This window comes from Oryzias latipes, chromosome 3 (genome assembly GCF_002234675.1).
Source record: "Oryzias latipes chromosome 3, ASM223467v1".
Classification (NCBI taxonomy): domain Eukaryota; kingdom Metazoa; phylum Chordata; class Actinopteri; order Beloniformes; family Adrianichthyidae; genus Oryzias; species Oryzias latipes.
This window is the reverse complement of record NC_019861.2, coordinates 1,413,692-1,427,754: the sequence shown is the minus strand read 5'-3', so window position 1 is coordinate 1,427,754 and position 14,063 is coordinate 1,413,692. Positions and strand designations below refer to the sequence as shown.

Below are 14,063 nucleotides of genomic sequence, written 5' to 3'. Positions count from 1 at the left end.
TACTGCTGTAAATCGAGAATCCAAATCTTCTAACTGAAGCTTGAATTGTGAGATGAATGTTGTTACGGCTGTGGCCGTATTTGATTTTGTTTTGTTTGTTTGTTTTTGTGTTTTGTGTAGTATTTCTGTATCAGAGTGGGACTTGTGTTTTTTGTGGATCTTTGTCTGTTTTTGTCTGATTATTTTCAGGTGTGGTGGAAAGGGTGTGGCCTCCCATTGGACCAGCTGGTGGAGGCAGCCTTTAAAGCCACCATTTGGACATCCAGTCAGGGGGAAGGGAGCCTTGCTGCAACAGTCTCCACTGCAGCTTGGCCCTCTTCTCCATTTTGTTATGTCTTCTCCACTTGTTTTAGTTTGTGTTGCACTTCGTAGTTCTTTGTAGTTTGGTCTGTGCCCACTCTGTTTAGTCCTTTGGTTTATGATTTTGTTTAAGTGAAGCTGTAGGGGTGAACCGCCATTTTGTTTAGTCCATGTTTTCTCCTGGTTTTGTTAGGTTAGGGAGGTTAGCGTTCTGTCTCTGATTTCCCTTTTCTTTCTTTGCAGGTATGATTACATGTTGCAGTTAGTTGGGGTTTTGTTTGTTGTTTTGGCCTGGGTTCACCCTGAAGCCTTTTAGCTTCACTTTTAGTTCTTGTTGGTTGTTTATTTGTAAATAAATTTGTCATATTTTATGGAGACATTCGTTTGGTGTTTTGTGTTGCAGTCAACTTGGTAGCCAAACCTTTACTTTTTTAAGTTATGCCCCCCCTAGCACCCCTAGACACACAAGGGGGTGTAACAAATGTCTACAAGGGGGGAGCTGCAGGCTGAGACTCTGAGCAGGGAGGGGCGGTTGGCAGGCTGCTCCTACCTGAGTGGTAATGGAGAGGAAGCAGGCTGGCTCAGCATCAGGCTGTCATGTGGAGAAAGCTGGGGGGAAAAAGCTGGAAAGTCAGATTCAACCAACCAAGAAAGAGACCTGCAGCAAATCAGTGATGTATTCATCAGAATGGAGGAGGTGCAGCACTGCAGCTTTTCCACACGGTTCCAGGCGAGCGGCTCCAGTGGGATTCAAAAGTCCTACCTGGACCAAGATGCGAGGCCTCTGGGACGAAGGAAAGGGAACTTTGTGCATGAAGTGGGAGATGTGCCTGTGGACAGAAGGGGATGTGAGGCCAAAAATAACCACAGAGGGTGGCAGAGCGGTGTGTCAGAGCGCCCCGCCCCCCTTTTATATTTGTAAATCTAAGCGGCAGCAAATGTAAAACATCGCTCCATCAGCAACATGTCGAGGAACAACCCCAGTAAATCTGGTGGAAATGCATTTAGCTTTAGAGTTTCATCTGTTTTGATTTGAACCTGTCTGTCAAAAGGGATCCTGTTCACCAGATGGTTTCACTTTGACCTTTGACCTCAGTCCTGACAGGACTGCATGAGGTTGAAGGTCAAAGTCTTGAGGTCAAACTGAAACCCTCACTCAGGGAAGCTCTCTTCAAAGTATGAGCAGAATCCAGGATGTGGACTTAGAGGACTCACTTCTCGATGGGCAGGGCATGAGGGCCGGAGATGGAGTATCGATACAGGAATGTGAGGAACTTCCGGAAGGCATCGAAGAAGGGCCAGTGGGACAGCAGGCAGATGCACTTGTTGGTGTGGACGGAGCAGCTAGAACCGGCAGGGTTCGTGTTGGAAAGCTGTTCTGCACTCAGAAGGCCCAGCCGGCAGAGCTGCTGGTTTGTCAGGCATTCCGGCGGATAGGGCTCATAGAACTGGATGGCAGCGCCGTAAACCTGAAACAAGAGACACGGAGCCCGACCTTCACCCAGGCTTCAAGGTGTAGTCCACAGAGACATGAAGAACTAGCTGGACTGCTGTGTTCCATTTAAACAGATTGGCACAAAAAGAGGCCCAGCTGGTTTATGAAATCCCATGTCACACCTGCAACAAAACGTACGTCGGAGAAACAGGACGCACCTTCATCACAAGAAAATGGAACATCAAAAAGAATGTGAAAAAGAAACAAAGGAGATACTAACAAGAGCCAGACGACAACAGGCAGTTCAAGCAAACATGAAATCAGCATAACGGACCACTGCAAGCAAGAAAACCACATCATGGACTGGGAAAAGGCCAAAGTCCTCTGAAGACAACAGACACCACAGATGGATCATGGAGGCGGTGGAGATAAGAAAGCGAGCCCACACCTCCATGAACCGGGATGAGGGGGCTTCCTGCTCTCCCACACCTGGAGCAACATCCTCCAGCAAAAAACAGACATCAGGGGGCGGAGTCACCTGTCAAGGTCTGACAGGTGACTCCGCCTCAGTCACAACCATCTGCTTTTAAAGACGTCACACACACCACCACCTGATGACGACCCTAATGAAGGTGGAAGGTGTTCCACCGAAACATGTCAGGTATGTGAAAAACACAAACCGTGTCTGAGAAAAAGGAATTTCAGAACTCAGGTCAATTCAATTCAATTTTATCTATAAAGCCCAAAATCACAACAGTCGTCTCAATGGGCTTCAATGAATTGCACTGCACCAAACAGAAGCGTGCAGTGGAAGATCATAAAAGTTCACATTTGATTGGAAATATCAACGGCCTTGCAAAAAAATCGAATTGAAAAAAAAATCTGAGTTGAGCATTAAGCCCTGCAGTGTGAACGTAGCCTATATGATAAATAATGATGAAGAATAGAGGACAGTTCTGGTACATGGCCTCTCCGTCCTGGGGGAGGAGCCCTCCTTCATGTGGACACCCCTGAGGTTTCTGCTTTTTCCTAGAATGCCAGTTTAGTTTAGTCTGATGGTTCAGTTAAGTATTATCCTATTGAATTCATGATCTTTATTATTTTATGTTTACTGTTCAATTACCGGTACGAATAAGCAAAAGCAGCTACAATAAAATCAAACAGGGTTTTGTTTTTCTTCATGTTTGTGTAGCGACCAGCATGTTTGAAATGTCTGCAGCAGAAAAAAGCGTCTGTCCAGCCGGAGGTTACACTTTAGTACGCTTAAGATTTATATCTGAACTATTGTTTTATTTTCATCAATAAATGTTTTTTCATCTTTTTTTCTTACTTTGGACAAAAGCACAGGAGTTCTTAAAAATAAGACCCATGGAAAATGAACATAAGAGTTAAAAATGTCGTTGTGATTTTGGGCTAAAATTGAATTGATGCTGAGAAGAAAACGAGGAAGACAGAACATTTAGAAGAAAAGCAACACGCACCAGAGGGGCAAAGAAGAAGAGGTTGGAGGTGGCTGTGGTTCCAGCGCAGAGCGTTTGCTCAAACAGTGTTTAGACAGCCCCCCCCCGTGGCACTTGATTTGGAGACATTTACACATCGTCCAATCAGAGCTGCTGCCGGCCGGCGGTCTGGCTGCCACCCCCCGTGGCGTTTGCCTGATTTCATAATGCCTGACTGACTGGCGGCCAGCATCTACATTCATGACCACCTTGTCTTCAAAAGATGGAGCAGCGACTCTAAAGGTTCCGCCTACCCATCGCGTGGTGGCAGTTGTATTTGAGGCCGTAGCATAAAGATCTTTTTTTAATTACTTTATTACCTATTTTCACTGAACAAATGGAGTTTTCCTGAGTTTTTAAAGGCGTCTAAAGACACAACCAATAATATTGAGGACTGAAAGCAGAGTCATTCTGATGTGTTCAGGAGCTGAAAGGAGAGTTTTGCTTTGGCTCTTGTTCAAATACTGAACAGGTGAGCCCACAAGCTTATGCTCTTATTTTGAAGGGAACTAAACAGCTTCTGCAGGCTGTGAAGATCTGCGTTCTTTCTGCTCTGCAAAAATAAAAGCATACGGTTCTGCAGACTGACCCATGTTTCTGTCTGACACCCAGGACTTTGGGGTTTGCTGTGCCCCAGTGTACCTGCCTGTCGCTGCACAGGTGTGACAGGCCCCGCCTCCCCGTGAGCTCCACCTGCTCCCAGGCTGCAGTCAGTCCCACAGACCACAGCAGGGAGGATGGACAGGCAGGCGTCTCACCTTCTCTCCAGACGCTCCGGTGAAGACAAAGGTGGAAAAAATGGGAAGCGAGTATTTGGTGTTTGCTGGCCAGCATTCAATGATGGCCCCCATGGGAAGGCAAAACAGAGGGACGGACTCTGGAAGAGGAAAAGACTCGTAGTCCTCCTCTGGATATCTGCTGAATAACCCTTCAACAAGAAAGAACAATCCATCAGAACCCTGCAGAGCCGCTGGAGGTTTCAAACAGAGTGAACTAAAACCCCCACGACCCCCTCAACATCTGTCTGTACCTCATTTCATTAAAAACCTCCTCTTATGGAGCTCATACCTCCAGCCCTGTCATCCTCTCTCTGCTGGGGGGAGGGGGTGCTGCCCTCTCCCCATGCTCAGTGATGGGCCTGCTGTCCTGCCTCCGTCTGGAAGTATGGAGGTATATGTGTGCCACCACATCGCAAATGTTGCAAATAAAAATATTAAATACTTGCTTTCAATTCAACCTTTCTTTGCTTCTATTTTTTTTGCTGGCAAATTAATTTCTTTGCCATAAATTTTTTTTTGCTTTCAAAAAATATTTTTGCGTTTGCAAGACAAAATTTTTCGCATGCGTTGTGTGTCATCTCACTTTTTTCCTATCTTTGATTTTGCTCACATAAGTTTCAGTTTAGGTGACAAAACGTTCATCAAACAGCTGCTGATTGGTCCAGATTCTAACCAATCAGGTGTCTCTGTCTCATATTGCCGGTGCTTGGAGGCAGACATGGACTTTGGGTCGGTTCTGTTCGTTTTCAACCATTCTGGCCCGTTTCTCTCAGAGTTAAACCCAGAAGGAGCAGCAAAGCAGCTAAAATCAAACAGAGTTTTGTATTTCTTCATGTCTGTGTAGAGACCAACATGTTTAAAATGTCTGCAGCAGAACAAACGTCAGAGCTCCGACTCCGTGAAAGTTACATTTTATTAAGATTTTTATCTGAACTATTGTTTTATTTTCATCAATAAATGTTTTTTCAATAAGACGCTGGGATAATTAACATAAGAGTTAAAAATGTTTCTTCTGATAAATACATTAATACTGCTTTGGTGAGCCGTAGTTCTTTTGCTTATTACTGCAGTTAATCTATTTATGTGTTTTAATCCTTTTTTGTTTTGTTTTAACAATCAAATCTTAAAGAAAATCAAACTTTTTAATAATATTTTGCTCTGCAGGACTCACAGATCATCACACAGACCTGTTGATTTAATGTCAGCAGAGAAACTTTACCGTTTATTTTACAGTTTCAGGAGATCCTCAGCCATAAATTCACAAATCTGACTAGATAAAAAATAATCAATACAAAAAAAGAAAGTATGAATTATTATTAAATTGATTTCTGCTCATTTAAAGCTCATATCCAGATCCCCCCTCCTGCCTTAACTTACCCCACAGAAGGGCTGCCCCCTCCACAGCTGAGCAGACGTTCTGCTCTTTCACCTCAAACCCACTTTACAAACTCCTACTATGCTTTTTCACAGATAAATCTTCACCACAGCTACTCTAATATTTTGAGTTTGGTTTAAACCTGGCTTTTTTGTCACGTTTATTTAAATATTTATATTATTATGTATTATAATGTGGTCATCATAGTGATTATGACCTTTCTTTAGCTGTTAAAGCTGTGGTAAACTGCAGAAACGACTCCGCCTTTCCCTGTCAAGCCAAAGCTCGATGTGTGAGCTCCACAGGTCCATTCCTGCGAGTTCCTCCATCTCTGAGATGAGGAGTCCAGGCCCAAGTTCAGATGGTGATATCTAGACTTCTCTCTAGAAAACAATCCTTACTCTTTTTTAGTTTGGCGTTTGTTTTGGGCTTTGTTTCTCACACACAGTTAGACATCTGCTCAATGTCAAACTCATAGGATGTTTCGGGGGCACAAACACATTTCTCACTTTAACATGAAACAGGACAACAGGCCTATCTTCTGACGTGACCGAAACGCACGTCTGAGCTGTAAAAAGTGCTGGTTTTCAGAGGTGAAGGGGTCTGATGGTGCATCTGGTTAAAAAGAGCAGAGCTGAGCTGAAAAAAACTGACTTCAAATTGGCTCCGTACTAACCAGGGGGGGGGGGGGGGGGGGGGTCTTATGACCTCAGGTTAGTCCATGTCCTCACTGATTCTACTGGTCTGAATTATTAGATCTCGTCTTCTGGACAGGCTTAATCACTCCCTAAATATTTACCACATAGCTGTTTTTAAACAGTGCTGCCTCCACTCATTAATTCATTAGGATACGTGTAAAACTGCAGTTACAGATATCGGTGGACCACTCATTATCTTCTCACTTTCAAGTCAAAAATTACAAGAGTAAAAACCTGAGACCCCTTTAAATGACGTTATGGCCCAGATCAGTGTTTGACTGCATCAAACCAAGAAAGGCTTACCTGCTTTATACACCACCGCGTTGGTTTTAGCCACAGACTTCTTGTAACACAGGAACACAGAGGAGCCCCACTGAAAACCAACAAAGCAGCCTGTTGAGCTCTATGACATTATGGATGGTTAACGACTAGAAAGGCATGAGCTGGTGACGCTGAAGGCAACGAAACAATCAACACGTCTCTCTAGGCAAGTTCCTAATGACGCAACTTTCTCACCCGTGTGTTGTAGAAGTATTCAGCATGACCGGTCCTCCGCTGTGACCCGTCACCCGCTGGACCCGTCACCCGCTGTGACCTGTCGCCCCTGTTTCCCGCTGTGACCCGTCACCCGCTGGACCCATCACCCGCTGTGATTCATAGACCCTTTGCCCGCTGTGACCCGTCGCCCACTGTGCCGGTTGCCCCCGTTTCCCGCTGTGACCCTACGCCCGCTGTGACCTATAGCCCCTGTCATCTGCTTTGACGAGTCAACCGCTGTGACCTGTTGCCCCCCGTCGCCCACTGTGACCCATCCCACGCTGTGACCTGTTGCCCCCGTCACCCGCTTTGACCCGTCACCCGCTGTGACCTGTCGCCCCTTTTTTCTATGGAGTTAATTCAGTCTCAATAATCAGAAATGCACACAACCGGTTTTACAAATACACACGCTCCGATTCACAAATGTCATTTTATGCAAACGTGAAAAATAAATTCGGAAATACACACCCTGTGTTTCACAAACACACACATTGTGTTTCACAAATGCACACTGAATGTTTTACAAATGCACAATAAGTGTTTCTCACAAATGTGCACACTGTTTTTCACAAAAACATTTTAGAAATTCACAATAAATGTATCAGAAATACACAGTAAGTGCTTCACAAACATGATTTTTAGTTACACATGTGATGTGAACTCACAGATCATTCGAACTGCAGACTGTGCATTCAAAATCCCGTTCTCGTTTGTGAATCTCCCCGTGTGTGTGAGAGATTTTTCTACGGTGAATATTGAGACTCATCTGACGGAGCAGGTCAACTAATGTCACCATTGGCTAGTGAATCTGTCAATCAAACTCATCTGTAAAGCAGGCGGGTTCGCTTTTAGCCAATCGAATGGCCCCTTACACTTTCTCTACGCTTTCTGCGGGTGGCAAAAGCCCCGCCCTTTTTTGATTCTGGACCAGTCGGTCGTTAGCGTGTTAGCTTTAGCATGGCTTGTCGGTTTATTTGCCTTCGGTTGTCAAAATTTACTGGCTTGCGCAACTTTTCAGTGGACCTGGAAGCAAGGCAACAGTGGTTGAATGCAGTTGACATAGAATCCATCGAACTCTGTACTGGTCATGAGATTTACAATGAACGTTTCACTCGGGATCGTTTGTACGTTATTCTCTTAGCTTTCATGCTAGCGTCATTTCAACACTCAGACACGGTTTTGATCATATGAAGTTCATTAGGTGGAGGAGAAAAATCTTCAACTTCCACAGAAGGTTTTGTGGAGAAACTGGCATCACTTTGCTCCGTACCACGCAGTGGGACTACATTACCTCAGGTTCATCTCACTGTCAATCACAGATACCCAATATACACCTCCCCTGCTCAGCCCGAAGTCACTTTGCTGGACCTTAATTTTTTAATAACTCAAATGTCATTGATTTTATATTGTAACCATATACATATATACATATACACCTCTTGGCCAGGTCACCCTTGCAAAAAAGATCCTCATCTCTCTGGGTTTTATAGCTGGTTAAATACTACACAACAAAAGATGGTCATAGAACAACAAAGTGCAAACATTCACCCTTTATTGCAGAGTAAAATTCAGAGAAAACATGGACAGATTAAAACATCAAAATTTAAGCAAATGTGGGATCTCTACTGATTTGAATTTTATTTAAACTGGAACTAATTTTCATAACTTCCTTACATACAATGAAGTCCCTTGAACAATACAGCAGTATTGATTTGAACTTTGTCTTGCTCCCCTCAGTCTCTCTTCTTCTGTATGTAATTATGTCGCCTAAATTAAGTTCTAAACACACTGGACAGTAAAGATGTAGGTCCACTCCCAAACGGTCTGAATTACACAATGGGTTGATGTCGTCTTGCAGTTCCAACATTTGTGGACCCAAAAGAGGACTGTCCCATACCAGGACATTGATCCCAGGATGAGGTTCAGCCATGGATCCACTCTCCTCCCATTCAATCTCTGGAACCAGCATACCCTGACAAAAAAAAAAAAAAAAGATACTGTTTATGAACAGCACTGTTTTTTTGTGTTTTAGATTATGTAGGAACAGAGACCCACTAATAATGACTTATATTGTTGCTGGCAGGCAGACCTCATATCTCCATAACTGATTATAATTTGCAAATAAGTGACTCTTAAAGTAGTGACATTAGTACATCTGATGGCTCATAATGCCATGCATTGTGATGGATTTTGAACTTGCAGATGTGCTCTTCTTCCCACTTGATTAAAAAAAAAAACAATTTAGGAAAATTGTTTGCACCACAAAACAATAATACTTTTCATTCATTTTCGATGAAAATTCACTGTAGTCATTATGATTTCATGATACTGTTCTTGATACTTTCCACTTTAGTCGAACTGCACACAAATCAGTTGTCCAGTACAGTGAGATTAAATAAAGCATTTACCCGGGGATCAGAAACAGGGTTCTGGGTCAAGCCCAACTGCCACAGCTGATTTGGTGTCATGCTTTGCTCCGTCCTGATTGGATGGCTGTCCCACGCGTCACTAAAGACATCCAAACTGGCCTGAATGCGTGGTAGGAAAATATAGTGGCAGCAGAATACGTGACGTTACTGATTGAGCAAGTCTTGGCCCTCAGGAGAGAGCAGGATGTTGTAATATAAACCAGTAACAGTCATGAAGACATCACACCAGATGGGCTCAATCCTGTATTTGGAAAAAAGCAAAAAGAAATATTATATTGTCAGATTTATTTTTAATACATCATTCACTTTTATGTACATATTAAAGCATCTAAAACTAGGTTCAACTCACCGTTGATTGTGTGTACACTTTTGCTGCAATGAAGCCGTTTGTGTCAGTTGTACGTACTGTGAGCATTTACTCAGCTATGCCCACATTTTGTCCTCCGTGATCTCCTCTCACCCTGACAATAACATGAAAATCATGTCTCAAACACATAATTACAAATGCATTGCCAATACGGTACACATCAGTTTAAAATGTAACGTTCTTATGTATGTTGCCAATAAGTAGAATTTCTAGGTTAGATAAATTGCAGGAGTGGGTTACATGTATCACTGGGGAAAAAAATTGAGGCGAGAGACTGAGGGGGGGGGTAAAATGTTATCCATGAGGGGAAAGAGTTTTAGAGTTGGCTTTGTTTTCAGAGGAGTCTAAAAAAAGTTATTTTATTTTTGTACAAATAACCAAGTACTTATCCTGCCTGATATGTGAATAAAATATTTCTTTATGAATAACATGAATACCTCAGAGGAAAGCCATAAACGTTCACAGCGTCACTGAAGAAGGCCAAGTCTGCACAGTTGTTGTCTGCCATCTTCAGGTACAAGATCTATGGAATACAAGTACAAATACTTTCAACTGACAGATATTTACAGGGGCAAAAATACTAAATTCACAATTGACAGGTAAAACAGTAATACAATAGGATGATAAAATATGAAATAGAATAGAATAGAAAGGTATTTAATGATCCCACATAAAAACACACACGCATTACAAATAGAAATATCACAAATTAAAAAGATTGATAAAAAAGGTAAATAATTGAAAAATCAATGGGTAAAATTAAAAGAAATTACTTGTAAGATGTCCTGCCAGAGAGTTGTATTGCCTGATGGCACGAGGAACAAACGATTGCTTTAGTCTTTCTGTGGAGCAGCACTGGGACAGCAGACTGTTGCTGAATGTCCAGGCCTTCCACATCAACAGGTTGCCTCTCCAAGGTGCTTGACAGTCGATGATGTAGCCTTTGAAGGATGTCACGCTTCAGTAATTCCTAGAGAATAAATAAAAACACGACAAACATGGATTAGATCATTTAGCTGTCTGATCTTAAATTACATAATTTTCAAATATTTGAAAGGGGAATTTTTTTAAAACACTTTTGCTATGATAACTTGAGCTTGTAGTAAAGAACAGCTTTAAAAAAAATCAGAGACAAGACTGATCACAGGAAGCCTGTGTGTAATACTTACAGTAACTTCTACTCAAATCACTGTTGACAGCAGATTTCTCCCATCCGCCCTTTCTGTGACTACTTATCGACTACAAAACAGCCTAAAAACATAATGTTTGGGATTCTTGTCATTACGTCATTGGAAGTAAAGATACGGGGAATTTAGTGGCTGTCACTCTGATCTGACACAATCTCACAGGGCTGGTCAGCACAATACGGGTTCTAACTTTAGAAACTTAAAGGCTTCTTTCATTCAACAGTGGATTCACGTCTTTTATATTTAAAAATGCCGTTTTCATGATGAATTTCATATGAATTAACTTTGTTGCACATATCCACCCCATCTTAAAGTCTGGGTTGTGAAAAGACTGTGTCTAACTTTAACCCGGATCGCGTTTACATAAAGGCAGCACACGGAACAGCTAACTAGCTAGCTAGTTAGCATAGCATCAGTGTTTAAACAAATCCCCGTCTCCAACAATACTTTTTATTAAACTTTCTTTGCTGCTGTAAATCCGGCATGTTTTCCCCTTAGTTCTATCTGAATCATGTTAGAACATACAGATTGGCTATTTGCTAGCTTGAACCGACACCGGCTTGAACTCACAGGCAGACACAATTTGAGTCGAAAGCCGGCTAGTTTCGAGGCCCCTGGTTGGTTGTAGTTACTCGTGTTGTGTGAAGAGCTGGTATGCCAAGTTTAAAACTTGACAAAACCATCATAAGTCCTCCCCCGCTTTCATAAAAAATATGACCGCACAGGCTAAGCTAAGCAAAGCTAAGCTAATTTGCGGTGGGGGTACTCTGCAAACGACTCGGCTGACGTGTTCATAAAGCATTCACACATGTCACTTGGCTAAGGAGACCACTTCAACTTAGTATTCAATAACATTACAGGACGTACAACGAGGGAATGATCAAATAAGTGCATTACTTACGGGCTGAGACTGATCCCGTTCAGAAGACCTCTCCGCCATGTTTGCCGCCCGCGTCCTCCCAACTGCTGTGCTGAACAGCTCCCTCCCTCGTCAGTTGAGAGTGAAGAGTGTAAGGGGCCATTCGATTGGCTAAAAGCGAACCCGCCTGCTTTGCCGATGAGTTTGATTGACAGATTCACTAGCCAATGGTGACATTAGTTGACCTGCTCCGTCAGATGAGTCTCAATATTCACCGTAGAAAAATCTCTCACACACACGGGGAGATTCACAAACGAGAACGGGATTTTGAATGCACATTCTGCAATTCGAATGATCTGTGAGTTCACATCACATGTGTACCTAAAAATCATGTTTGTGAAGCACTTACTGTGTATTTCTGATACATTTATTGTGAATTTCTAAAATGTTTTTGTGAAAAACAGTGTGCACATTTGTGAGAAACACTTATTGTGCATTTGTAAAACATTCAGTGTGCATGTGTGAAACACAATGTGTGTGTTTGTGAAACACAGGGTGTGTATTTCCGAATTTATTTAGCACGTTTGCATAAAATGACATTTGTGACTCGGAGTGTGTGCAATTCTGAATTATGAGACTGTTCTGACCTCATAGTTTCCCGCTGTGACCCGTCACCCGCTGTGATTCATAAACCCTTTGCCCGCTGTGACCCGTCGCCCGCTGTGACCTGTCGCCCACTGTGACCTGTCGCCCACTGTGACCTGTTGCCCCCGTTTCCCCCTGTGACCCTTCGCCCACTGTGATCCATCGCCTGCTGTGACCTGTTGCCCCCATCTCCCGCTTTGGCCAGTCACCCGCTTTGACCCGTCGCCGCTGTGACCTGTTGCCCCCCGTCGCCCACTGTGACCCATCGTACGCTGTGACCTGTTGCCCCAGTCACCTGCTTTGACCCGTCACCCGCTTTGACCCGTCACCCGCTTTGACCTGTTGCCCCCGTCACCCGCTGTTACCCGTCGCCCACTGTGACCTGTTGCCCCCCGTCACCCACTGTGACCCATCGCCGGTGTGAACTGTTGCCCCATCACCCGCTTTGACCCGTCGCCCGCTGTGACCTGTTGCCCCCGTCACCCGCTGTTACCCGTCGCCCGCGGTGACCTGTTGCCCCCGTCACCCGCTGTGACCCGTCGCCCGCTGTGACCTGTTGCCCCCGTCACCCGCTGTTACCCATCGCCCGCTGTGAACTTTTGCCCCGTCACCCGCTTTGACCCGTCGCCCGCTTTGACCCGTCACCGGCTGTGAACTGTTGCCCCCGTCACCCGCTGTTACCCATCGCCCGCTGTGACCTGTTGCCCCCGTCACCCGCTGTTACCCGTCGCCCGCGGTGACCTGTTGCCCCCGTCACCCGCTGTGACCCGTCGCCCGCTGTGACCTGTTGCCCCCGTCACCCGCTGTTACCCATCGCCCGCTGTGAACTTTTGCCTCGTCACCCGCTTTGACCCGTCGCCCGCTTTGACCCGTCACCGGCTGTGAACTGTTGCCCCCGTCACCCGCTGTTACCCATCGCCCGCTGTGAACTGTTGCCGTCACCCGCTTAGACCCGTCGCCCGCTTTGACCCGTCACCCGCTGTTACCCATCGCCCGCTGTGAACTGTTGCCCCCGTCACTCGCTGTTACCCATCGCCCGCTGTGAACTGTTGCCCCGTCACCCGCTGGACCCATCACCCGCTGTGATTCATAGACCCTTTGCCCGCTGTGACCCGTCGCCCACTGTGCCGGTTGCCCCCGTTTCCCGCTGTGACCCTACGCCCGCTGTGACCTATAGCCCCTGTCACCTGCTTTGACGAGTCAACCGCTGTGACCTGTTGCCCACCGTCGCCCACTGTGACCCATCGCACGCTGTGACCTGTTGCCCCCGTAACCCGCTTTGACCCGTCACCCGCTGTGACCTGTCGCCCCCGTTTCCCCCTGTGACCCTTCGCCCACTGTGACCCGTCGCCCGCTGTGACCCGTCGCCCGCTGTGACCCGTCGCCCGCTGTGACCCGTCGCCCCCGTCACCCGCTGTTACCCGTCGCCGCTGTGACCTGTTGCCCCCCGTCGCCCACTGTGACCCATCGTACGCTGTGACCTGTTGCCCCAGTCACCTGCTTTGACCCGTCACCCGCTTTGACCCGTCACCCGCTTTGACCTGTTGCCCCCGTCACCCGCTGTTACCCGTCGCCCACTGTGACCTGTTGCCCCCCGTCACCCACTGTGACCCATCGCCGGTGTGAACTGTTGCCCCATCACCCGCTTTGACCCGTCGCCCGCTGTGACCTGTTGCCCCCGTCACCCGCTGTTACCCGTCGCCCGCGGTGACCTGTTGCCCCCGTCACCCGCTGTGACCCGTCGCCCGCTGTGACCTGTTGCCCCCGTCACCCGCTGTTACCCATCGCCCGCTGTGAACTTTTGCCCCGTCACCCGCTTTGACCCGTCGCCCGCTTTGACCCGTCACCGGCTGTGAACTGTTGCCCCCGTCACCCGCTGTTACCCATCGCCCGCTGTGACCTGTTGCCCCCGTCACCCGCTGTTACCCGTCGCCCGCGGTGACCTGTTGCCCC

General features: G+C 45.9%; 1 protein-coding gene across 4 annotated transcripts in view; it reads right to left on the bottom strand.

The window, feature by feature from the left end:
• The window catches only part of LOC101168670 (C-myc promoter-binding protein), a 98,692-nt gene that overhangs the window by 67,128 nt on the left and 17,501 nt on the right, over positions 1-14,063 (bottom strand). For all 4 annotated transcript variants that reach the window (XM_020699693.2, XM_011492503.3, XM_011492504.3 and 1 more), the window contains exons 4-8: positions 6,390-6,459; positions 3,993-4,162; positions 1,516-1,769; positions 1,064-1,130; positions 851-909 (exon numbers count right to left, since the gene is read on the bottom strand). In XM_020699693.2, coding sequence (XP_020555352.1) covers positions 851-909; positions 1,064-1,130; positions 1,516-1,769; positions 3,993-4,162; positions 6,390-6,459 — 620 coding nt within the window. The remainder of the gene's footprint in view (positions 1-850; positions 910-1,063; positions 1,131-1,515; positions 1,770-3,992; positions 4,163-6,389; positions 6,460-14,063) is intronic.